The sequence below is a fragment of the Lathamus discolor genome, chromosome 2, assembly GCF_037157495.1.
Source record: "Lathamus discolor isolate bLatDis1 chromosome 2, bLatDis1.hap1, whole genome shotgun sequence".
Lineage (NCBI taxonomy): Eukaryota > Metazoa > Chordata > Aves > Psittaciformes > Psittacidae > Lathamus > Lathamus discolor.
The window spans coordinates 1,011,043-1,037,876 of NC_088885.1; the positions used below are offsets into that span (position 1 = coordinate 1,011,043).

A 26,834-nucleotide genomic window follows, 5' to 3' on the forward strand; every position below is an offset into this window, starting at 1 on the left:
AAGACAATGGAAGAATAATGACAGGTCTGTGAAATCTGCTGGCATTGACAGTTCCCATTGTTCTCAAAACTTGGTGACGCACAGGAATTTTCGGATCAGCGCTGCGCACTGCCGAACAAAACGGGTGTCAAGCAAATCAATGGGCTTTTCACGAGTCACTCCTCTTTGTTTCACTGCTGCTCCAGTTTTGTTCTGTGCCTGGTGTTGCTTTGTTGGGTGCGCTTTCCATGTGTGATGCGAGGGTGCATGTACTGAACGGGGAGTGAGAGCTTCCTGTGACTTGGCACGATGCTCTACGTAAGCCAAGTCCTAGCAGGGAGCAACTCTGCCTGAAAATGCTTTTTTCCAGACACAGAAACGAGGCGCTGGTCTCATTTGAGCAGTTAGTCTGACCTGGAGCTATGACTGTCTGCAATTCATCTGGATGTAAACACCCTGAGCCAACTAAAGAAGAGTAATCTGGTTTGTAGCTTGTGTAAAAGTTGTAGCTCACTTGAATTGTAGTGCACTTGAATAAAGGGGTGAAAACAAGAATACAACTGAGGCAAAACAGAAGGCTGGTGGTCTACAATCTGTTTACCCAGTACATGATTGACCACAGTGTTTTTACTGAGACTGAAGGAGGGTTAAGGTCCAGGGAAAGAAGGAAATATTCAAATTCACTACCTGTGGACACATAGAAAGCCTCCCTTCTGGATTTCTGCTCTGTGCTTCCAGCATTGACTGAAACATCACACATGGGTTTGGGTTGGAAGGGACCTTAAAGCTCACCCAGTTCCAACCCCCTGCCACAGGACACCTTCCATCAGGTTGCTCCAAGCCCCATCCAACCTGGCAATGAATGAGCTCTGTGAGCAGATGAAGGATAACCCATTAAGGTTAAAGGCCCTGGAAACAAGTAAAAAACCTGTCAATGCCCATCCCACCCAGGTTTTTAACATGACTGCTGCTGAGGGAAACAGAGAGGAAAAATAACCTGCTGCCTTTGTGAAACCTTCCTCTTCCAAGAAAAACGTACACATAAAGCTGAAGATGGGATCAAGGTCTAGTGGCTTCTCATGTAAGTCAATGGAGGTATGCCAACTTGGTCTGGCACCAAGCATCTCAGAAGACATATGAGTCCACTGAATCAAGTGTTTTCCAATGCAACCAATTAAAGCTACTCCAAGACAGCATTTTGCAGCTTCTGCATCCTCCCAACTGCTGCCAGCATGCCACAGCTCTCGCTGAAGCCTACTCACTCCTCTGTTGCTGGAACTCTTATAGCCTGGGAATCTGTAATGCCTCTCCCACATAGATCATCCCCAAGCAGTAATGACAAGCAACTGTTCTCTGCACCATCAGGTCAAAAATCTAACGCAAGCATGGCTTTGACTGCAACACGAGTTTTCCTACCTCAGGCACCACTGTGGGTTGAAGCCCTCAGACAGACTGATCCGATGCGCTACCCACAGCTCAGCAGTTAGAGGCTGCCTCTCTCCCTCCCCGTCCCCCTCCCTTTATCTGCTAATGCACAGGGATAGACAAGCAAACAAATCCCTTCAAACAAGGTTATGGGAGATACAGGAAATCTATCAGTCACACAGTATTTGTCTAGCACTAGTGACTAAACTTGGGAGGTTTATGTTGTTTGAACTAGATCCCTGGAGTGCTAACAAGACCTGGAATATCATCTTAAGAGTTGTGGTGACCGGAGAAGGCAACGTTCTCCTAGGCTTTCACATTATCTACCAGAAAATCAAGCAGAAGGTAGTAGGTATAGAATTAACCCCCCCCAAAGGTGCAACGGAGCATCACTTTGATGCACCCCAAAGGTGTTCAAAATAACCAACCTTAAATCAGGAGCTAACCATGCCCAGCTGTATGAGAGTCCAAGCTCTCCCTCAGCTTTTTATGGAGTATCTCAGCCTAGATCAAAGCATCCACCTCCAAGATGGGCAGTGGGCACACCTCTTTGCCTAGACTGCTGTACGTGATAGGGTTTCCAGCTCCCTCGGTTCTAAGTAAATATAAATGAATGGTACGAGCCCCTGGGGAAGGTGACATAGCAACTAAATATCTGCTTCATTTCAGGAATGTCATTCTTGGCACTTGCATCACTGCTAAACACAACCAAGTACTGCACTAAGAGCGAACAGTTATCTCTTTTTTTGCACAGATTAGGGAAATGACATTGGATTTAAGCTCAGTACCATAGGATGCCTGGGGCCACCATTTCAATAAGGGGTGGCCCCAACACCCCCGGGAAACACAGCGAAAAGCAACCTACATCTGTGTCTTCAGAAAAGGCAATAATTCAAGCTTAACGCGGGGTCCTCCTGCATTTGTGATACATTGGGTTAAACACTCAGAAGTACACAGAGAGGAGCTTAATATAGCCTTCACCACCAGACACTCTCACTGTACTGATGCACTGAATTCTGTGTTCTGTATTTCCTGATTTATTCTGATCAAACGGTTCTTCCTTTTGGCATCAGCTCTGAGGTGATGCTGATTCCTTTAGCTGAAGGGACAAGCTCCACAAGCACACCTTCCAGCCATAACTTGCAAGGCAGTATCTCCAAAGCAAAGCTGACCACTTAAACCTCACTGGAACGAAATTATCCCCCCTCAGCCTGAGCTCCCCAGGCAGCAATGTAACTTCCCAGCAGCTCCCAGCACCAGGAGAAAAGCAGCTGTGTGTCTAGTGCTGAAATGACCGCAAAGACATCAAAAAAGGATCCCTAAACAGCAGCCGGCTTCATCTGATGCTTGCGCCTAGTTCGGTTGCTGTAAAATTCCCGATACACATGGCTAGCTCAGGCGCAGAGTGAAAATACAGAGAGTTTGTTCCTATTTCTGCCCTGTCTCCTGTGTATTTTCACAAACCAGATGATGACTACAGCCTCTGACAGGGTTAAAGCAGAGAGTCATCCATCCACCAAAGCTGCCGGTCTAATGGCAAGTACCTGATCAAACACGAACAATGCTGAGCTGAATTCACGGCTGGGGTAATTCAAGTAACCCCAGAGGGCTACAGGGGGACAGATCTGCACACACCCCTCCCTCCCTCTTCTACATATACCATTTCTGCTTTACAGAATCAAAGCAGAGTCCCAACAGGCAAAGGAATCAACTACAAACGTGTGCCTCGCAATGGTGAAAAAGGAAACTCCACACTTTACATGTACTCACCTGTTTCATCAACAAACAGGAAAGCTTTGGAATTTAACCTGGCTTTTAAAACCCTTCCCCAAAGAATAAATGAATGTAAAAATTCCCAACAAACCAACATAAAAGGCAGGAAAAGCAATGATTCCCAGTGCTGAACACAGGAATGATGAGCAACTCACATTTTCTTGGCTTGGGGTTTAAACTAGTGTTTGACAAACCACGGTAACAACGTGTCTGCTATTATTACACTGACACCGGGACCACATATGGGCACCTTAGACTTGCAATATTCCCGCTCCATGTGGTTTCCTTTCCTGTTCAAACACAGAGGCACTCTGAAATGCCTCAGGAGAACACAGCATCCTTCACAGACTAATCTTAATTAAGCTAAACAACCACCCAAGGCAAAGCACACAGCTAACTAGTTTGTCCAATGCCTGAAACCATTAGGGAGAACACGTCTTGCTCCATGCGAAACAAACCCGAGAAACCCTTCATGCTATTTGCCGTTGTTACTGCTTTTTGCTTTTGCCATTACCCCGACACCATCCACTGATCTGCTCCCCGGGCTGAAAGAGCAGGATAAAGTGCACGGATTTACTTACAGAGATCCCCTAGCTCCATCGTTCCCGACGACAAATTCGCCTCCCACACGACAGCGAGCGGATGACTTAATGCTGCTTTCTGCGGGAGGCACAGCGCGCGCGAGCGGCAGATGGTCCCCGGTGATGCTCTCTAAGGAGATCCGTCCTCGGCATAGCCATGGGAGAGGAGGAGACCCCCTCCTTTGCACACCTTTGCCTGCTCTCCCGTCCCCACGCCGCTGGGGCGAGCATCCAGCTTTGCTTATGTTGCGGGTACCCGAGGGCCACTCGAGCTCCCATTGGCACGGCCGGGCGGAGGCAACCAATCGCATCCCGATCCAGGGAAACTCCTGCCCATTTATTTAGCATCTTGGGAAACCATATTCCTGAGGAAGAGCGAGCGCTGCTCCCCGAGCATCCTACCATCAGGCATGGGGGGGGGGGGAAGAATAAATAAATCAGAGCTCCCCATCACTGGGTCTCCCCCTCTCTGCCAGTGGGGACCCAGGGCCACAGGGGAGCGCGCCGGAGCTTCACAATGACTCGTTCCATCTCCATGGAAACAGCCTGGATGCAGCGGGCTGGATTTGTGTAGCACATCTGCTGCCAGGCTCGTAATCAACTGCAATCTCATCTCTTCCCCCTTCCTTCCCCTGCTCTCGCTGCTTATTTGATTGTGAGTTTGCTTTCTCTCTTCATAGGCACTGGGAAAGTACACGCAGACAGAGCTGTGCACACATTGACTTTCTCCCCGTGCAAACAAACCATGACACACAAATACAGATGCACATACGAACACAAGAAGCATCCACCCATATGCATGCACATGCTAAGGGGGTACGCTCCCTGTGTACCCAAATAATACACCGTAGTCATATTCTGAGTTTGAGTAATCCCAGCCTGGTTTGGGTTGGAAGGGACCTTAAAGCTCCTCCAGCCCCAACCCCTGCCACGGGCAGGGACCCCTTCCACTGGAGCAGCTTGCTCCAAGCCCCTGTGTCCAACCTGGCCTTGAGCACTGCCAGGGATGGGGCAGCCACAGCTTCTCTGGGCACCCTGTGCCAGCGCCTCAGCACCCTCACAGGGAAGAGCTTCTGCCTAAGAGCTCAGCTCAGTCTCCCCTCGGGCAGGTTCAAGCCATTCCCCTTGGCCTGGCCCTACAGGCCCTTGTCCCAAGCCCCTCTCCAGGTTCCCTGCAGCCCCTTTAGGCCCTGGAGCTGCTCTCAGGTCTCCCCTTCAGGAGCCTTCTCTTGTCCAGGCTGCCCCAGCCCAGCTCTCTCAGCCTGGCTCCAGAGCAGAGCTGCTCCAGCCCTCGCAGCAGCTCCGTGGCCTCCTCTGGCCTCGCTCCAACAGCTCCAGTTCCCTCTGGTGCCACAAAGCTGGGTCAGGGCTGCAGGGGGTTCTCCCCAGAGCAGAGAAGAGAATCCCCATCCCGATCTGCAGCTCCCGCTGCTGGGGATGCAACCCAGCACACGGGTGGTTTTATGGGCTGCAGGTGCACACTGTAAAGTAACAGACCAGCAGAAGACAAAACTGCTGTATGGGCTGTGAAAACACTACATTTTACTTTGCAGCTCCATAAATTGCATCTGTCCAAGCCGGGGTCAAAATCTGACATGACTATTATGAAACTTCCCCAGCGAATGTGTTGTGCTAGCGGGCTTCCAAAATTAGATCTGGCACACACACAGAGTGACCTGAGTCTTCAGGCAACTAATTCTACACTGGATGTTCCTTCCCTATTCCGCCCAGGGGCTGATGAAACATGCCACCAGGAAAACTTCACGCACGAAAGGGTTGTTAGTCAGAGTTATAAATCTCTGTCCTACCTTCTGATGATACAAGAAAGGAATGATGAGTAGGTCAGGAGAGGAAAGGAAGCAATATCTGAGAGAGAGGAAAGACTCACAGGCCAACAACGAAGTCAGCAAAGGGACTTGGCAGCTGGGGGCAATTTCTGGCCGCTCCTCAGACTTTTGCTGGGAGACCTGAAAAATTCTTTCATTCTCTCCATGCTTCTGTGACTGAAACTGCAAAAGGGGGAGAAAACCTAAATGCATCCATTTATAGTACAAAGATAAGCCCAGAGAGACTATGAGACACTGACACACTATTATAATGGCGTTAGAGAAGAATGGACAAAAAGAGGACAGATTCCTTGTCCATAAACACCTTCATTTCTTTCACTAAAAGAGGAACAAAAATTGAAGGCCCTTCTGAAAAAAAACCCCAAGTCCCAGCATTCCTGTATTGCTCTAAGAACAGACATCCACTGCATTAGCCGTGCAAAACAGCAGCCTTTTAAAAGGCATCATGACAGAGCCTTGCAGGCAGATTCCCAGACCACCCTGTATAGTAAAGGCCACTCCTTGTGAAATGCTTTCTACCTGGGTCTAATCCAGAGTCCAGGAAGGCCTTTGCAGCCTGTTGGTCTAGTGCTCACAGTCAAAGCCCAGAGAGATACACGAGACCTGGCTTCTCAGGGCATCTGCCACTCAATCATTTCTGACAGAGAAATTAGCTTTCAAGAGAGCTGTGATGTTTTAAGGGCTCAGGATGCTGTAAGAATTCATCTGTACTTCTGGTTTTCATTCTCTTTTAGAGCATCACCCCCTCCTACTTCCTGCAGCACCACTATTATGATTACCCTGAGCTTGCAGGCTTTTGTGGTCGCTCCTTAAGTTTTGAAACATTAAACTGTGCAGAGATGTACGATATGCATCTTAAGGGAAGGGAGGGGGGGCAATTAGAAAGCCTCGATTTGCTGCAGGACTGCCTCGGAAAAAGGCAATCTATCCAGTTCCATCCCTCTCCCACCCCTCCTGACACCTACATCACAGAGGCGAGAGGGTGGTCTGAGGGTATAGTCCATACCCCATCACCTGTGTGTGAAGGATAAAGCAGTTCAGCAGTTCCATTTGCTAGCTGCTGCTGTCTTGTCATTTAGACCGGAACTGCTGTTAATACACAGAGCTTAAAACAGTCATGCAAACCATAAATAAATGCATAGAATGCTACTGGACAACGAAACCCAACTGTCACACTCCCACTGGGTCTTTATGCTGCTTAGCTTTTTTAAGCCAATATTAAATTGGAGAGCTTCCTAATCATATAGATTGTTCCTTTCTGTTGCATGATACACAGAGCTCAAAACTGCCCATTAGGCAGTGCCTTGTTAACAAAGCTCTGCTGCAAACATAATGATTACCAGTGCAACTTGGAAGTGGCTGGAGAAACACAACCTCAACCCGTTTATAACCCTCTTCATCTGTATTTCACCCACCGGCGGCAAAAGACTGCGTCCCACATTAGGGCAACCAGTCATGAACTTAGAAGCCCCATTTTTAAGGTGCTTTCCTGCTGTAAGAAAGGAACAGAAGTGGCAGAGATCTGTTTCTGATGGCAGCAAGCTGTTAGTTTTAACTTTAAGAAGCCTCACCCTTTGTCACCTTCTTTTCTTAGTAATCTCCCCTGCAAATGGCAATCCTGTTCCTCCCAGGGCTGTGGTGAGAATAAACAGGCTGAAAGTTTCACTGCACTCCAAAGCAGGCCAGGGCACAATTACCCAAGAAAGCTTTTAAGGGAGATCAAATATGCAAGGCTAGGAAAACGCAGGCAATTTCAAAGCAACCTCATAAATGAGGTCTGTGAACAGTCTAAGACAGTGGGACGGAATCATGTTGTTTAACCAAGAGGATCAAAGACTCCCAGGAAGGCTCCACACCAAAGCTGCTGCTCGCCAACCTGACAGCAGCCCTCGGCAGTATGCTGCCATGGGCTAAGACCCGTTTGTGTGGGAGAGCTGAGGAACAATCAACAGTGCTAGAATGCTTACTCGTCCCTCTGCATCGGGGGGTTTACTGTTTTTAGCCCGGATGCCTACATGAGGAAGACGGTTAACCTACTAACGCTTCCCAAGTCACAGACTCACTGGTTCGTTCCCAGTGGCTCCTCTTCCAGTGCCATAAACTACCTGCCAATTCCCAGTAAACTTCCCAGCCCTTTCAAAGATCCATTTGTAGCAGCAACCGATTTGCCGCAGGAATCTGCCCCTATTCAGCTATTCCAGGAATACCAACAGATTTGCCTTCCACATCTGTATTCCTGAAGTGGCAGTTAGGCTGCAGATAATACACAGAAGTACTTCAGAGACTTTCAAGGCCACATTACACATTTAGCTTGGTTTTCCCCAAATCCCAGTATCAGAAACCCTTACGCCTCCTTTAGCAGAAGCCCTCTACACTTTATTTCAACAAGCAGGCTTGGGGTTTTTGTTTGTTTTTCCCTAATGTTACTGCACCTGAAAGTAGTTTTTGGATAGCAGCACATAAGCACAAATTAAGATGAAAATGCTGGGCCACAGCATAAAGAGATATCTATCCTTCCTGCCACTTAAGACAGCCTTACTACAAACCACAAAGCTTATCTGACTAGGAACACCGGGTGATATATAAGCTGCTCAAAACAGTGTCAGGAACACAGCTTTGCAAATCAGCTTAGACGTGACCTTCAGAGGTGATCTGCCACCACAGCACCCAGGAAGGTCTGTATGAATTACAATACCGCAGACCCTTTCATTCTGCACAGCACAGATTGTATTCCCACCATCCAAGCGCCAATGAGCACTTTCAGTACTTACCACCTTCTCCTGTACTGTGAGCATGGGGCGCGTTCGAGTCTCTTCTGGCACCCCCAGCCAAGCTGCCCCCCTTCTGAGGGTGCATACTTATGCTAAAGCCTTTGAGATGCAGGGAGACCCCTCCCCTGCAGACCTGACCCAGCTCTGGGGCAACAACACAAGAGGGATGTGGAGCTGCTCTAGTGGAAGGTGTCCCAGCCCATTGCAGGGGTTGGAACTGGATGGGCTTTAAGGTCCCTTCCACCCCAAAGCATTTTATGATCCTGATTCTATGAAAATCAGAGCTTTACAGAGTTTCACACAACAGTCTTGGACACAGACAACAGCAGTCTGGATGATGACTGTCTAGGGGTGTTGAATTTGCAATACTTCATCTTCTCTGACAACTGAAGTTCTTCAGCTAAGCCAAAGACAGCCTACAAACAATCCTGAAATTGGCTACAGGAACCGACATGAATATTTCTCAGTTTTCCTATTGCTAAACGATTACACGCAGCCTGGGTGGTGAAAGGAGACTTCCTATAGTCTAGACAGCACGGCTGTAGGCTCCATTTCCACCTCCGATGTTAACTCCAAGAAGTTCTAAGATGCCTCATGTTTAATGCAGAACCAGAATACCCCAACCTTCAAGAAAAAGCAAGCCAACAAACAAACGAACAAGAAGAAAGCCACCACAGCCACACACGAGAAACCTGCTGTAAATAAAGGGAAGGAAGAGAAACTGGGTTGCTTAGAAGAGGACTGTTCTGTCACAGTGAACAGATCTGATGTTGGATAGATTCTGATGCACACACACACACACACAAAAAGAGCATTATTTCTAACCTTGACCCTGGGAACAGCAGAGACCTATCTGACAAACAACCTCAAGTGATGTTTCGGTTTGGAGGCAGCGTCATATACAATCATGGGTTGTCTTTGTACAGCTACCATATAAAACTAAACCTAGAGTACACAGGCTCCCGCAGCTGCCTGCAACCTTTAGGTCCTGCCGTTTCAAACATACACGGCAGCCACATAGCATGAGAGGGCACCGAAGAATTTCAAATCAATGGTAACAAATGCAGACAGCGGACAGAACAAGGTTCCACAGCACGCACCGCCGAGACCCAGAATCCCTACGCAGCGCTCTGAGGTGTACAACTGCAAGGGCCGCAGGCATCACCTTGTGTGCTTTGTAAGTACAGTCAGCCTATGAGTGCCACCTGCCAAATCTGCCACATACCCATCGTCCACAGCTGGGATTAGGATTTCCCTGCTCCCTCCTCTGCCCGCTTTGCTCAAATGCATCCCATAGTTTTCTATCAAAACCCCTTTGCAACACGCTGAGAGGATTTTCAGCCACGTCATCTAAATCTCACTTCTCTCACTCTCTCCCTTGGTTTGGAGCACACGTGGCCGGGAGAGAACAATTTCACATCACTGCAGCATTTTACCTGCAATATTCTTCTACCTTTAGCTACTTCTCCAGCTCGTGCTTTGCACAGACTGCCAAACAAGCAACACAAGCTGGATTTATCTGCAGTCCATCAGTCTGAGACTTCCCTTTAATGCTTGAGCCTCCATAGGATGGCATCTGAGGAACGTACACCATAGAATCATAGAATAGTCAGGGTTGGAAAGGACCTCAAGATCATCCAGTTCCAACCCCCCTGCCATGGGCAGGGACACCTCACACTAAACCATCCCACCCAAGGCTTCATCTAACCTGGCCTTGAACACTGCCAGGGATGGAGCACTCACAACCTCCCTGCGCAACCCATTCCAGTGCCTCAGCACCCTCACAGGAAAGAATTTCCTCCTTAGATCCAATCTAAACTTCCCCTGTTTCAGTTTGAACCCGTTACCCCTTGTCCCGTCACTACAGCCCCTGACGAAGACTACTAACACTGTTGAAATAGGTTATGCCATGTACGTTTTCTGTCTTGCCTCTCTTACATGCATGCATGCTCACCTCCGTCTTACTCATTAGTGCATTATGGTTTTCTTCTTCTAAAAGATGCAGATTAAATCTCTCCCTGATCATATGCAATGGCAACAGAACCATTTGTTTTACTTTTCTGCTTTTAACAAAACCAAAGAGCAATAGGGAAGACAGAACAAAAGAAAAACTCATCTGTCTCAGGTATCTGAACTTCCTCCGATGCTGTCATGGTTCGTCATTGAAATAATGAGGTGCGATTTCTTTAATATGTTAATTGCATAAATAGGTACTTAGGAACTACTTAAACAGGAGATTATTTACCCCACTGACTGCAGAAGCCCATGTGTCAGCACATCTGCTGCACGGGGATATTAAATCTGTTCACACAAAACTCATACTGTCTGTGGCTAATGGGGAAGAGGTTGGCAGCGTGACACCTGAAGCAGGGGCTCTGGGTTTTATCCAACCGGCCCTTAAGACTGGCACAATGGATAATGTTAGCAAACACCTCTGGATTTCTAAACACCCTGTATGAACTTGCCTCTGGGAAAAGAAACGGGACTTCTATTCAGGAGAGTTTTCTATGCGTCTGTTTTCATTTCAGAAGCTTCTACTCTGTGTTAAGAGTAACACAGACATCCAGCAGCCTTTAGAGGAACGGTATTAGTGTGATTATGCACTTTAAGACTGAAACAACAATGGTGGTTGATGATGTTTAGGAAGAGTGCACCAGAAAGCAGCTCAGTTACAGAGTTAGCTTTGCCTTGGTTCACCTTCCCAGCTGCTGCTGGAGGAGCTCCAGACCACTATTTTAATAAGCTGATGGTGAGGGCCTGTCCTCCATCTATCACATCCATTTCACACTACTGCCACAACACAGGCTCGCGGGGAAGGGTACGCGTCAGAAGGCTCTGGAGGTGCAGAAAGGGATTGCCAAGACTGCAGTTAATGAGAGGAACAGAGAACACGAGCCTGGTTTCCACGTCCAGCAAGTGCACAGCAAGCTTCCTTGCTTCCACATCATGCAGCCATGGAAATCAAACCGATGCTCATATCGGGCGAACGAACAGTTAGAGCTGTTCACCACACAGTTATGCTTTTGCAAGGCCCCTCTAATAGGAGCAGTTCACTGAGCGGACACTTCACTTTAGCCAGAAAGGGCAATACCCTCCGTATCCTCATACGGCAACTCAGAGCACACAAAATGAGCTCCCGACACTCCTGGCAGCACGCGTCTGTTCCCATGGGCTTCAGAGCCTCACTGGGTTAAGCTGGGCTTTGCAAACATTCCCTTCCCAAAGACATTAACAGCCACTTCATCAATCCACATACATGGAAACGTGCAGCCAAATATACATACCCCAAACACGTGTCGCATGCAGAACAGAAGCATGCCCACACACCCCCACTCACAGCCAAATGCAGTATAAATAACCCATATAAATAGGCTTGCTTAAATAAAGTGTCTTGCTTAAATAAAGCCGACATAAACACTCCCTTTTTTGCTGCCTGCTGCATCTCACATTCAAGTCTGGGAAGTGGCAACCACGTTGGAATGAGTGGAGAAACCCCATCAAAGCACATTAACACCCCACTCAGAGTCAACAGATGTGAAGGGCAGGTGAGCTCAGCATCCTGATGTAACACATCACTAGTGAAGATTGTGTGAAAAGGAGGAAAGGCAGGCAAGGTTTTGTGTGTGTGTTACTAACATCTCTTTATCTGATAACAGATAAATAGTAGTAAGACAGGCAAGTGAGGAACTGCAAAAATCAGAGATCCTCAAGCACTAAAGCAGCAACACCCCCAGAACTAAAGGTATAAAAATAAACCTTACGTTGTCTGTTGGGAAAAGAAAAAGGGAAAGGAAAAGGAGTATCAGAAAAGGAAAAAGAACTTTCCCTTCTTCCCCTGTGCCTTTGGAGGGACACCAGACGACCGTCCATACTCCTCACTATGCACATGTCTCTATTCATCAGTATGGTTTTGGGGACGTTTTGTGTCTTACCCTTTCCAAAGCACTTCAAGAAGCTGTGAAGACTGCTTTCTCTGAAGACGGGTAGGAAGGACCGGCTGTCAGAAAGGACTCTCTGAACCTCCCTCCAGCAACCCGACTTCACGTTCAGCCCACACACCAGGCCCAGCTCTATCAGTGTTCTGGCTCATTTTGTCAGGGCTGTTGCATCTGCTCAGAGCTTCCTTCCCACTAATGAGCCTCTCCCTAATCACTCTCCCCAGTACATATTTCTTCAGTCTCAATCACCCGTGAGCTAAAGATGCTATCAATACTGCAGCACGGCCACGCTTGCCATCTCAGAGGCAAATCCTGCCTTGCTCTTGCTCTCTCCATTGAGCTCTCTGCTCTTTGCACATGGTAGGTGGAATGATTTATTCCTCTTCCAAGGGAAGAGGCAAATTTATAAAGGTCAAGTGACGCAGAGGCAGCTACAACAGTGGGTACAAGTTTTCTTCTTTCATTTCCCAGCCTCTGAAGCACAAACACATGTATAGTGCTAAGCCAGTAGTATTTCTACCTGTTACGTTACCCTTTATTCAGGGTTGGACCATTTTCATTCCATTAATGCTTTCCTCTAAACACATTTCAGATTTGGTTAAAAAAAAGTATTAAAAAGATTGAGGTTTAAAAAGGTTTCAGTCTTCCTTAATCATGCAGGGATCTATTTTCAAAGCAGTATGCCAGGAGTATTCCACGTGACTCCCATTCATGTTAAAATTAGAGTCACCAGAATAAACCCCATATGCTGCTTTCAAAAGGTACTGCAACATGCCCAAGGAAAATTTCTGCAGCTTAATGGTGCTTGCACAATTCTGCTGCCTGCTTTTCTTCCGTTGATTCCTGCATGTATTTTTAAACACCTTTTCCTTTCTTGAAATAACACTCTGTACTATTTGGAAAAATAGAAAGCAGTGATTTGCTGGTTGTCTTGGTTCATCTGCAGCCTTTTTCTTTTACAATTATCAGTTTAATCAGGATAGCTTTGCTCTGTAGGATGCAGAGCTTCCAGCATCACTCTTTTCTCAAGTGCTGCTCAATACTTTTGTGTTAGCCTGAAACTGATTTTCACATCTGGACAGCAGGGAAGCTGCTTCAGCGCAGGCTGAGGCACAGTCTCTCCTTGGCAGTAACAGCACCGCTGCTTGTACTGAAGCCAAGCAATGTGAATGTAGGTTTCTACATTCAAGGTCCTGGTCTCGTATAGGGATCTTCTGGCCAACACAGAACATCTGTAACGTCTGTGGCCGCCACCAAAGCCCACTCACCCACCCAAAGCCAGCTGCAGGACTGGGCTTGCTGTGAGCACTGCTTGTCCTGGGTTGCTTTGGTCATCACAGCGAGCATGGCCTACGCTGTGCTCATGTACACACATACTGATAAACAGCAGCTCATTATTAAGTTTGGCATTAATGACCCCAGCCTTCTGGGTCATTTGAAGAGAGAGAGCGGAAAAGAAGTAGTCTCTGAGAGCTCTGCTTCTCTTGTCATTGCTCTCTCATTTCCACTGCTTACTAACATGCTGTGCGTGAGACACCGTGCGCAGAAAGACAGTGTGAACGCCACCTCTGTTACTTCCCTCGTCCTCCTCATTGCTGTCCCAAACTGCAACACGTTCACCTCAGGCATTTACATCAGCGCTGCACCTAACCACTTGGTTCCTTTAACCTTCACAGGATGTAACGAGGGGAAAAACATTTTGCTTAAATGTGGAAGGTGCTTCCCCCACAGGAAACCCCCCAACAAACAAACGTCTCCTCGCTAACAGAATCAGAACACAAGAAGTAAACCAAGATAGGGCTGCCCTGTCATTAAAGCACTGGCCATCTAACTAGGGGCTAGGTTCCTACCTCTACCATTACTCTTCCAGGCAACATGCAGCACGACATCATTGATGTATTGTTGTGATCCAACTAAAAACTACTTAACATCACCTTTCCTTTCTCCTTTGTTACCCTCTGTACATTCCATCAATTTAAATGGTGGTTTCCTTTGGCCAGAAACCTGTGCTTAAAAGAAATACCTACAACTTCCCAGGATAGTGGAGTGAGAGCTTGCGCATGGAGCTAGAACCTGCATGCAGTGCAGCTTTAGCTAAGGCAGAGGTTTGTGTACAAGACAAGCACTTAGAAAGAAAACAAACCACAACCAACCACAAAACAACAACCATCCCCCAAACCAACCCACCAGGAGCCAGACATCGCTCTGCAATTCCTGCACATCGCCTGCTCTAAGCATTAAGGCTCAGCTAGGAGTTCCTGTGGTTAGACAGGATGCCATGTCAGCTGAGCTACGTAAAGAAGCTAAATACTGATATGTAAATATTCTGTGAATATTTAGTGAAAGTAAACAAATAAAATAGATATTTAGTGAAATATTTAAACATTCAGTGACACTTTCTTACCTAAATGTTAGCAAGAAGAGCTTTGAGGAAATGCTTTTGACCTTAGAATCACAGAATCATAGAATAGTTAGGGTTGGAAAGGACTTCAAGATCATCCAGTTCTAACCCCCCTGCCATGGGGGCTTGGACCTTACATTTCTGAAGCAGCTTGAATGCCCCTGAGTAAGAACAATTCAGCTGTCAGAGTGAAAACAAGTTAAAACTGCTTTAAAGGGGTCACTGCAGTTAATGGGGAAAGCCTGGCTTCTTGAAAGTGGTTCCTGCATCCATCACCAGGATCTTTTGCACTTTCTTTAGCATTAGGAAAAAACCACAAGGCAGGTTGATGCTGCATCTGTGTTTGTTTCAGTGCTGATTAATGACAGGAATGTCTATTCCTCCCTGTTTCCTACTGGATAAGAAAGCAATATTTACACATAAAGCTACAGACTAGTTCAGGTTGTAGAAAGCTCTGGTTACCATCAGGCCCTGCAGGCAAAGCAGAAATCACCTCAACCTTAAGTCAGGATGTGCAGGGCCTTGTCTGGGCAAGTTCTGAGTTTCTCCAAGGATAAAGATTCCATCATGTCTCCGTGCAACCTGCTCCAGTGCTGCACCACCATCAGTAGCTGGTAATATTTTATCCTTATGGAACATAGCTCCTACCAGTTTCCTTCACCGCAACTTGTTTTAAACTGTGTTCTGATAGGGGTATGCATCTTCCCTACACCTTCTTGTTCAGATAGTGTAAGAAAACACAGCTGGATCCACCCTCCTCCCCCCTGCCTTTTCCAGGATGTACAAATCAAGGTCCTCCACATTCCCCACTGTACACCACGTCCTCCATCCCTCTTGACCATCTTGTTGGCCCTTTGCTGGACAAGCTCCACTTCATCAATCTCCCCCCATTACTAGGGCACAAAACTGGACACAGTCTTCCAGCTACTGCCTCCCCAGTGCCATACTGTGGGGAATAATCCCTTCCTTTGACCTGCTAACTAAGCCCTAGCTAAGGCAACCCAGCACGCAGTTAGTCCACACCACACAAGGGTGCACTGCTGATTCATGGTACTCGTCAACACAGCGACCATCCCACAAGCAACCACCTACAATTATAGTTGTAAAACATGAGACTAGGCTTTCTGAGTCCTCAGTCTGCACTGGCAATCACCCATCCTCAGCTTGCTGGGTGCAGAAATTCGTATCAAAGCCCTGGCCATCATCAAAATCAATACTAGGTACTGAAGTGTTACTCGAGTACTAAAATCAAGAAGCATAGAGAAGGAAATTAGAATCATCAAATCCTCTCAAATGATAATAACTGAAGCAAATTGAGGAGCTATGAAACATCCTGTTCTCTAGTGCTTAAAAGCAGCAAGGTAATAAAAAAACTCTAACCCATCAAAGCCAGGTAAGTTTTATGGAGGGATTTTCTTTCTTTTCTCCCCAAATAGAGCCACCAGTTTAACAATTTTGCTTTAGCTGGAAAGATTTTACACAGTGGAGGGCCATTTAGGCCATGTATGCAACTGAAGCCATTTGCAAGCTGCACACATACAATACCTTCTACCTGAGGTTTATGTCCCAGATTGGTGGTGATAGTTCTTTTCTCTGTGAGGAACTAGGCTAGACAGAAGAATAACCAGAGAATCTTCATGAACTGGCTTCCAATACTGTACGACCTCAAAGGGTCTTTTCTGATCTCTTGACAGGAGATGCGGATGTGCAAAGCAGTCGGCAGGTATCCTATGTATAGCAAGTGAGAAAAGTCATTAACACCTTCACTAGGACAGGTGGAAGTGCTGTACGAGCCATACCATTGCTCCAAGGAAAGGGAACAGGCAGGGACAAACACAGGGGGAATCAATCTCTGGAGGTCAGAGAATTGAACAGGGAAGGAGGCTAAAGGAAGCTTCACAGAATGAGTATCAGTTATATGACAATCAGATCAATTCAGGTTTAAAAAGGTAATTGCCAGGAAGAAAAAAGCCCTTTAGCAACTTCCAAATGCCTGTATTACATAGAAAAGAGTTCTTGGAAGGAATCTGCAGATCTTGACAGCTATAAGATGACATCCTTCAGCTCACACATCTGATTTTACAGAGATAAGGATGTGCCATTTTCCTGCTTGGTGACTTTTGAGATGGTATTTTCACCATGAGGCACTGATCAGTTGCTTCTGAAGAGTGACTTCATCACTGCCCTGGGCAGCTCCATCGCCCTTCTCTGGCCCCGCTCCAGCCCCTCAATGTCTCTCTTGCAGTGAGGGGCCCAGAGCTGAACACAGGATTCGAGGTGCGGCCTCACCAGTGCCCAGTGCAGGGGCACAACCACTGCCTGGCCCTGCTGCCGCACTGGTGCTGATACAGGCTGGGATGCTCTACCAGCATCCTTGGCTACCTGGGCACAGTGCGCTCTTCCTCTCGCTCCAGCTCCCAGCAGCCCTCCCGTCCCACATGCCTCCACCGCAGCCGCTCTCAGTGTACGCTGGTACCTGGGTAGCAGGATCAGTGTGTCAGATGCTGACCACTTACCTCATGTGCTAAAAATAGAGACACGCAGCAGCAGCAACTGACTGGCAAACGCCTTTTTAATGGTGACTGACGTGTTCAGCCAAGACAATGCGCGAGATGGAAACTGCAGACAATGAAGGACATTTGTACGAGGCGACAACAACAAAGCTCCCTGGCTTCGCTCAGGAAACATGCATGAAAGGTTTCTGCTGCTCTTTTCAACCAGGATGCTCTTTAGATCACAATTACTTAAAGCAAAGCAACAATAATACAAATGATTCTGCTACTCGAAGATAGGCTATAAAAATCTGTCAGCTGCATCATTCATCACCATCACCTCATTTCAACTGAAACAAAATCTCCCAGACATCACCTCCCTCCCCTTCCTTCCCTTTTTTATTTGCCTATAAAATAAGGCCGATAGTCTGGGGAGCTCTCAGGCTGAATTCCATGCATTGTGATCCACAAAATGAAAATCTGGTATTATATGCCCACTGACATTCACATCAGCAGCAATTCATGCAGCAAAAAGCCATATGCCACGCACCTCTGATTTAACTGTACTACAAACCATACCCTAGACAGGAGAAATAAAAATACAGAGACAAGAGTGGTTCCTGGGATCTGATCATTATCCACACTTAAAGACAGGAATGACAGGGGCAATACCACAAAACAGGCTGTCTTGCTGACAGCTCCAGTTAGGTTTTGTCATTTCCCTTAGTGACTAACACACTCTACATGCAAAGGAGGAATTCTTTCCCAGTGCAAAAGGGTTCCACAGAGCATAAAACGAAGAGGTTAGCACAGGTAACCTGTGCTCACTGTTCCTCCTCTGGTTATCAGGCTTTCCACTCAATCATCTTTTTGAAGGCCGAGGTGTTTATTGGTTTGATCAGCACCCACAGAGAAGAAAATGGAGAGCTTTGAAGATACATAGTGCCAACAGCTTCCCAAATTGCCATCTCCAGGGTGTAAACAGCCCCGTATGTGTTTCACAGGCACACACAGGCTTCATGAGAAAGCTGGGGGGTAAAACGTGCTCTGCTAGGCCTTCCACAAATAAGGAATTTCACTGCTGAAACCAACAACTTTCATCACTGGGATAACAATGATTGGACAAACAAGTTTCTGACCAAGGAATGGATATAATAACAAATGTTTTGTTGAGACACCCCTTCCTTACCTTGCTTTGTGCTTGAAGAATCCATCTTTCTAAGGGTACCCATCCTGGCATATAAATAGGCTGAATTTCAGCTTTAGAACACTTCTCCTTTCAAGCCTACGCCTGCCGTGAAACCGTTGCATATGTGTTCACCGGAGAAGGATGGTTCAGCTAGGATACTAACTAGATGTGACCCTCCTACTAAGGGCCTTTGAAACCTCCTGGCAAAGACAGAAAATAGTAAAGATACGCTTTTAATGACAAAAAAAGATCTCTGAACTAGAAAAACAGTTCATAATCTACAAAGAGCAGGGAAAGGGCAAGTGTTGCTCCTACTGCTTCATTATCCAGGCCAAGCACCTACATGTCACACATTAGCTTTTCTCAGTGCATCGGCATTCCTGACAGTGCTCATTAACACTGACCGTTTCTAAAGGAAGCAAACAGCTACGTTTGAAAATGCAACACTCGTGTTCAGTTCCATTGAGCTTCACAGTCTGCACCTTTGGGGTACGAATAGGCCAGGTTGGACAGGGCTTGGAGCAAGCTGCTCCAGTGGAAGGGGTCCCTGCCTGTGGCAGGGGTTGGAGCTGGAGGAGCTTTAAGGTCCCTTCCAACCCAACCCAGGCTGGGATTCTATGAATATTTAAATCAGATTTTACAGACCGATGCCTCAGTAAGTGGAAGATCACATCTCCATTGTCTTCAACACCCCTTCTCTGGTTCCTGCAGCCAGAAGCAGCAGATGAGTAATCAACTGGCTTTGACAAATGCAGTAGGACACATTTGGAGATGTGACTGGTACAGATAAATGAACCGAGAGGACTAAACAGAGCCATTCCGTTCCTAAATGAGCAGCCGATGAAGGGGTAAACCTGCAACATCCAGGCCACAAAAAGCACAGAATGCTGACCAAATGCGAGGGAAAAACCTTCCCTACATCGCATTAAAACTGCACTGCTTGAAACAGACCATTCTAAAGAAAAGTGGTTGCTAACGGAATAGACCTGACAACCTTCCTGCACCCAAATCATGTTCTTCCAGGAGATTCCCACTTGGAGGGTGGGGGTTTTAATTCAATTAAAAAGCCACTATTTCTGTACAAGCTACACAGCAGACCTGCAAAATGCTAATTGCGATACATGGCTAAAACAAATACACGCATTCCACAACGAATGATAAAATATATCTATAGCAATTATCCATTTCCAATAAAAGTTAATAAAGTGCTAATGGCCTCAGCTGTGAAAATGTGGAATTTAATTTGTGCTCATCTGCCTAAGCCTGGGGAATACTGAATTCACTTCATGTGAGAGTAATCTGTTTGCTGTACCCCTGGCTGATAGAAACAAAGTATTGCCAAGGGAAGGGGCACTAAAGCTGCCATGTGCCACCATTACACATTTCCCACATTGGAAAACGCAAACAGAACACCCTTCCAAAGCTTCTCTCAATAGAGGCTAAATTCACCTGCTTCACATTGCTGAAAAACCAGCCATAAGAAAACAATACATGCTTTGGAGAGCATCTGTCAAGAGATATTTATCATCCCTTTCACCTCTTCTCATTGAAAGGAAAAGGGAGTCACAGATGAATTTACAGACTGACCAATGGATTTTACTTTCAAATTTGTCTGGATTAATTTTCCTCTTGTTTGAGGAACTGGTTCTTCCATGCTCCTGAAGCTTCATTTGCCATCGTCCTCCAAGCATCCCTGTGAGCGGCTTGGAAAGAGGGGCAGAAACACAGAGGAAAGCAACACCTCCGGGGCTGGAGCTGCTGCTGCAGCCTGGAGCTCATCTGGAGTAACGGAGGAGGCTGGAGAAAACGGCCAGACACCTCGCATCTGCTTCTGCCCCTGATGCTGCTACACTGAGAAGGCACTTGAGCTCTGGTGCCTTCGCCTCCTTCCTGCAAGAACTGGGTTTATCAAGATCCAGCCAACACTGCAACGAGCAGAAAAGTGCACGGTATTGTTAGTGCCACTAGAGGGGATCACTTGAGCATGCCAGGAGACCTGCTCCTGCTCCGTCAGGCACAGAGCTGCCATGGCAAGGACCAGCACCAGGACAAGGATGCAGCCAGGGGGAACTTCAGACAGGCTCTGTGCAGTCTGGAGCCTCTGCAGTTTGCAGAGCATGGCTGAGCCATCCCTTCATGGCTCCAGAGATCTGATTTTCTTGCTTATGATGTTAAACCAGTTACCTTTAACAGGATTTAACTGACAGAGGGGAGACTGAGATGAGCTCTTAGGCAGAAGCTCTTCCCTGTGAGGGTGCTGAGGCATACATTAGAGCATCCTGCTCTAGTGGAAGGTGTCCCTGCCCATGGCAGGGGTTGGAACTGGGTGAGCTCTAAGGTCCCTTGCAGCACAAACCCGTCTGGGATTTTATAACCCAGAAAAGCTGGTGTCAGCTCCTCTGTCCCAGTGCTGCTCTGACTCTTTCCAAATGACACTCCATACTTTCGCTCCCTTATAGGTAACTCACGTTATCTGATGGTGGTGTTGACCCACAACACGTTTCCACACGAAACACCACTGAAACAAGTACGGTCCTTAAAAGCCTGCCCTTGAACACAGTCATATTTTGAACCTAGCTTTACACAACTATTCAGCCTGCAGCTTCCGCCAGCTTAACACCACCAGAGCAGCTGAGGAACCCGTGGCACGGCATTGCCAAATCGTCAGCGTGCAGGGGAACGGTGTTTTTCATCTTTATGTTATGCTCGGTTACCTTTATTGTTATCTTGTCAGCGAGCAAGAAGAAACGTTCACAGGGTCTGAGCATGAGCAATAAACGTCTTCTGTGCTTATCAAATGCCTCAGTGTTTGCTTTGGTGTTTAATTACAGGACTCACGTAGGGCATTTATTGTTTGCATCTGCTGCCACTGTGAACAATGTCTATTCTGCTGATTGCCACACAAGGCAGGTTGTTATATGTATACCTGTCACGGGCACATATTATCGTCTCACTGAGCAGATGCCACTCCTGCATGGGGATCCAGTGCTGCAGCATTCTGCGTTACTGAAAGAGCCAGACGCAAATGCATTTGCTCAAGGTACCCAGGTCTCCCACTGTGAAATGAATGCTTTGCCAAAATGCTGAAACCAGGGGTTCTGGGGTCTTCTGAAAATGTTCTTCTGATCACAAAATCAATTTTCATAGAACTCTCTAAAAGCTGGTGGTTTATACTGTGATGATCTCAAGCACATGGCCAGAGGGCAAAATAAATTAACTGGAGTTCTCAGTAATAAGAAAAATGCATCTGTAGCATCATTAGCAAACCTCGTCCCACTTTCCTATTCCTTAAACCTTTAGTTTCAGTGAATGCAGAAGATTTTGATTTCAAGCACCACACACCACAGGACTTTTGAAGGTTTTCAGCCCTGGCATCTCCTTCTTAACTTTAGCCATGTTAAAAGGATAATCTCTATCTTGTTATGAGCACTCACTTTTGCCTGTCTAAAACCCCGTAACTATGCTAACACTCTAATAAAAGCAGCTGCCATTGCGCCCATTCTCTACAAAGCAGCCTCAAAACCTTGGTAGGTGAATCAACTTAATCTTTTCCCTTCCATACTGGGACTGGAAGCAGTCATTTTTATTCTTAATGGGTTTGTTAAGATAGCACTACACTGGGCACAGTATTAGCAAACGGTTTGTGTTGTTCTGCAGGTCTAATAGGACAAGCTGTGGCTGGGCTTTCAGCTAAAATAACACATTTGCTCACCCTTCCTCCTATTAATACGTGAACTGCAAACCTACAGAAAGCAGCAGACTGAAACCTCTGGAGACCAGAGGTGAGAGGATAATCTTGTCCTACAAAATGCCCTACCTGTGGTCTCCTTGTCTCCGGAAAAACAGGATGTGTGTTTTACAAGAAGATCCCTAACAAGATGCTCATCTCAACGTAGATCCTCATTAGGGCAACACAAGTGCATTCACCCAAGTACAACCAGTGGGCATCAATAAAAAGAAATTCCTTTGGGAGCATGCTTTGGAATTTTACAATGGGGCCATCACCTTGAATTCCACCTACTATTTATTATGTTGAACAAAAACACCAACCAATTTAAGTGCATCTTAGTCTGCATGACAGCAGGGCCTGATTACCATGAGCAGAGTGTATGAGTCTCCTACATGAGGGAAAACTGACTGATGGGCACCTAATTAAATGGGCAGGCTGGTGACGAAGGTTTCTAGGTGCAAGATAACTCAGCCCAGCTTTCTCACAGCCAGCACTGCCTCCAAAAATCAATACACAATCCTTCGTTCGGCTGCAATAAAACATGTAGAATTATGTAAAGCTTGCAGAGAAGATTATAGTTTCGAAGCCATAAACCATGCTGTCTGCTCACAAATGACTGCAGAGGACAGAGCTTGTAAAGCATCTTTTGATAATCTGAAGGCTCAAAGGAAAACAACGAGTTTCAAAGGGAATGGTTGCCACTTGCACGTCTGTCTAACCAACTGCATCTTCATTTCTCTAGAAAACTCACCAGACTGAATTATGTATGTCTTAAAATGTTCTAAAGGCATAATACAAGCTTCGCTGCCCGACCGAATTATTCTATTCAGACATCTACCAGTATACTGAGACTGTAAAAAAGGCTTTGGGTCTGACGGTATCATGCTATCACTACAGAGATCCAAAGAGTCTCTCTAACGCGAAAGTTGACAAAAGGTGCCTCTTTTACTAAATGAGAACTGGAGAGACTAAGCATGAGACCATAACTGTTTCACTAAAATACCCCAAATTCTTCCAACTATGAGCAAAGTGCTGTTTTAATTATTACCCCTTTTTAAGCTTTAAAAATGAAAAAAGCCTATACGAAATCTCCACAACATGAACTGAGGAACTACGATGGCACAGAAGGCCACTCTGTCATCAAAAGAAAGTCTTCATCTGTGGCTTAAAACCCCCTTGAGACCAGGCACTGAAACCTGAACGGAAGTATTCCATCACCTCACTTCTTTTAGCACCTATTACTCCCCAATGCGAGAGAGCAAGAAATAAATCTCTGTATGTGCACACAGACCTCCAACAGCCCCTCGACATACAAACTACTGTGATTAATCAAAAGTTTAAAATTAACAAATTAAAGAGCTCCTTTTCTTCAATTATGATGAGAGATCAAAGCCAATGCATTAGCTTTTCAGAAGCATCTCCAGGTCTCAAGAGTTACCATCCAGTATACTGACAGTGTTCTATTGTGTTCTGGAGATTTGGGGGGAGGAAGGGAAAAAGAAAGAAGAGAATGATCCCATCAGCCAGGTAGGTATTAAACCATAGCAAAGTGGTGGTTCACACATTACCATAACGATCAAGTTATTGAAATTGAAAACCAGTAACACAGAGAGGATAATTATTTCTTTTCCACATCAACTAAGCGACCGCATTGTGTAGTGCATCTTCTGCTTTCTTCCGTTTTACTCCTGAAAGTGTGAGCTGAATGCCCTCTGGGTCCACACGGCTTGTGCCTGCCAAGTTTCCAACAGTGACTGCATAGGAACTTAGCACACAGGAAAGATGCGCAAAGAATAGAGAGAGACCTGCCATGATCACCAAAGCCTCTTGCCAGGTAAGGATTAAAACCGGTGCTGTTTAGTTTGGTAAAGCCACCAGCACGGGCAGCCGTCACCCTCCAACCAGATGGGCAAACCTTGGGTACCACCATGTAACATCATCCCCCACAGATCCAGAAGAGCTTCACAAGCCAACACGATGACACAGTTTGCTTCACTCACAGATCCCTTTAGACATTTCTCAGCTGAGTAATGCACATCACCACCACATGTCATTTGAAGTGGATAAGAGCACAAAAATCTCCTTATGACTAAAAGAGAGGATTTAGATAAGCAGAAAGTAATTACAGAACTGTTAGGAGTGAGGCGCAAGAGTTGAGCATTCCCTCCCCTTCGGGAGAACAGTTACAACAACATCAAGAGCGATTTTCGCAGGCAGAGATCCTGGGTTCATTCTTTTCCTGAATTCCCTAGGATTACTAATAATATTCCAACTCAAACTGTGGGAAATTATGTACACAAATCCTTCTTCCACTGAGGCAGAAGGTCTGTAAGTACTAGGCAGCTGTTAGTACATGTACTTAAACCAGCCACATATTATGAAGTATTAAAAGAGCTGTTGCTTTTTTAAGCTCTTGATTTTTGGTTTCCATACTGTTCAGTGAATTCTCTTGCTATTGCTCCTCCTATGCTTCTTTTCTCTAGGCAAGAGAAGCACGTCAGAAATGCCATGCAAGAACAAGCCGCTAGGTCACCTACCTACAACAGCATGCCTTTTGGTCTTCCTGTCTCTCTTTTGACAGAGCTCTGGCACTGCTGCCAACTGTCTTACTTAAAGACTCAAGAAAGGTTATTCCACACTGTCCTAAGGATTTACCTTCACTCAGCAGTAGCAAATGGACATTCAGACCACTACAGTAATAGACGGTTCCAATTAGGAGTTAAGCGTGATCACTCTTACTAGCACTCAAACAACATTTGAGTCTCGTGGCTTCAGACCACTCATAGGGCTAATACTGACAGTGTAGCAGCCTCTCTTGTCAACAGCTCTATAACCAATATATCCTAGGGACAGATGTTGTCAAGATCCAGTCAAGGGATCCCAACAAAGATGAGGACGCCAGCTGTCCAGGAGAGCATGAGTTTGCCATCCTTACAAAATGCCAAATAAACCATTAAGCCTCATGGTACCTTAGACAGTGACACCAGTATGTCTAGGGACCATTAACTTAAGACAGTCCTCTTCTCCATTGCCTTGCTGAGGAGCAGGAGATCGGCTGAAACTTCCAGAATCCTCTCTTACCCCACAAAGGGTGCAATACCGAGGAGCTTCTGCTTAGATTTTTTGGTTGGTTGGCTTGGTTTTAGTGGGCAAACTGCACAGCACTTTGCCAGGCTTGTGTCCACTCCTGAATATTTTATCACTTTAGTGCTCACATGAAAAGAAAGGGATGCACAGAATTATCACTGCAGTACTCTCTTTGCATTATTTACAACCTTGGAGGCTGCAGCACTTCAGCATAATATTGCCAACACAAAAAAAGGCAGAATTTCCCCTCAAGCCAGGGTTTTGGTTTCACAGACTGCAGTTCAACACGACTGAGAAAGGGCTGTGAACCTCCCTCACACCTCTCATCCCTCACCCTGATGTTCTAAATGCTGGTGCTCTGATGTGCAAAGACTCCGAACAGGTAAAAAAACCCCAGCGTTAGGCAGAACGAGCATTAGTAAATCCCTGTACCTTTAGGGAAGAACACGTCCTTGTTTCACCATCGTGCACACTTATTCCCACCCCACCCTTCCTCTTGCCTTGTTAAAGTCCTCTGAAGTTGCCCTCATCTCCTTCCATGTCTTGTTCAAGAGCTGAATGCAGATACAGAAGAACTCCTCGAATGATCTGTCATGGGTGAAGAACATGGGGTGGAAATCGTTGCAGGTCTCACTGGCTAGAAACAGAAAAACAAGGGCGGTGGAATAAAACACGTACAGGCAGGAGCTTCAAAAATGAATGTAAAGCAGCCACAACAGCTAGAAAACACTGTCACTGGGAGGAATCCCAGCTCTAGTAGCAATGTCAAAACATCCCAGAAAGCAAACCAGCCTTGGTCTACAGTATCAAAGACAATGGAGCACAGCATTGAGCCTGTCTGTAGGAGACCAACAGCAAGAATAAAAGGAAGCAACTGCCTATTTGCCCGAATATTCTGTCAACGGGTGTTTTGTTTGTGCCATGGTTTGTTGTTCAGGTTGGGGCAGAGAGACATGGGGAAGAAGCACAAGTCTCCCCATCAGAACCATAGCTCTCATTCCACCGCTAGCAGCAAGTACCGCATTGCCTGCTGAGAACCAAACCCCATCAGGCACAGACCGGTATTAGAGCTATGTACGTACTGAAATGTGAAGCTCTGCTGACACTGCAGATGATCGACTGTACCGTACACGGATATACCACAGAGGTAACCAGAGAAATTTAGACAAATGTATAGATGAGAATGTAACCGATTTGTTCTTTGAAAATAACTGGAAACAAAAGAAATGGATCTTCTGCCATCTGCCCCTCATCTGAGACAGAAGGACAGCCCCTCCTCCCCCCCAAAACTCCCAATAAACCCAAACTACCCTTTTTTAATCTAATACTGGCTTTAATGAAGGAAAAATGAAGATGACTACAATGACGATCCCCAAAAGGCAAAGCACGGTTTGGCGTGGCTGCTGTAAACCTCCTTGAGCCAAGAATGGATTTTCCAAAGCTAAGGGATGAAGCAGCGCACATCTGAGCAATGTGGAACAGAAGAGGCTTCAGCCAAGGGCTGAAAACGATCCTTAAGCAGGGCCACCTCAGTGGGGTCCATATTTATGCTCTTAAAAAACTAACAAAAAAGGCAAGTTGACTAAGCCTTGCTTCATATTCCCAGCCCCCAAATCTCTTC

General features: G+C 46.3%; 1 protein-coding gene across 6 annotated transcripts in view; it reads right to left on the reverse strand.

The window, feature by feature from the left end:
* The window catches only part of ELMO1 (engulfment and cell motility 1), a 274,208-nt gene that overhangs the window by 73,598 nt on the left and 173,776 nt on the right, over positions 1 to 26,834 (reverse strand). For 5 of the 6 annotated variants that reach the window (XM_065665367.1, XM_065665366.1, XM_065665369.1 and 2 more), the window contains one exon: positions 25,714 to 25,850. The exons of the other annotated variant lie outside the window; for it this stretch is intronic. In XM_065665367.1, the coding sequence (XP_065521439.1) occupies positions 25,714 to 25,850 (137 nt within the window). The remainder of the gene's footprint in view (positions 1 to 25,713; positions 25,851 to 26,834) is intronic. 6 annotated transcript variants of the gene reach the window in all.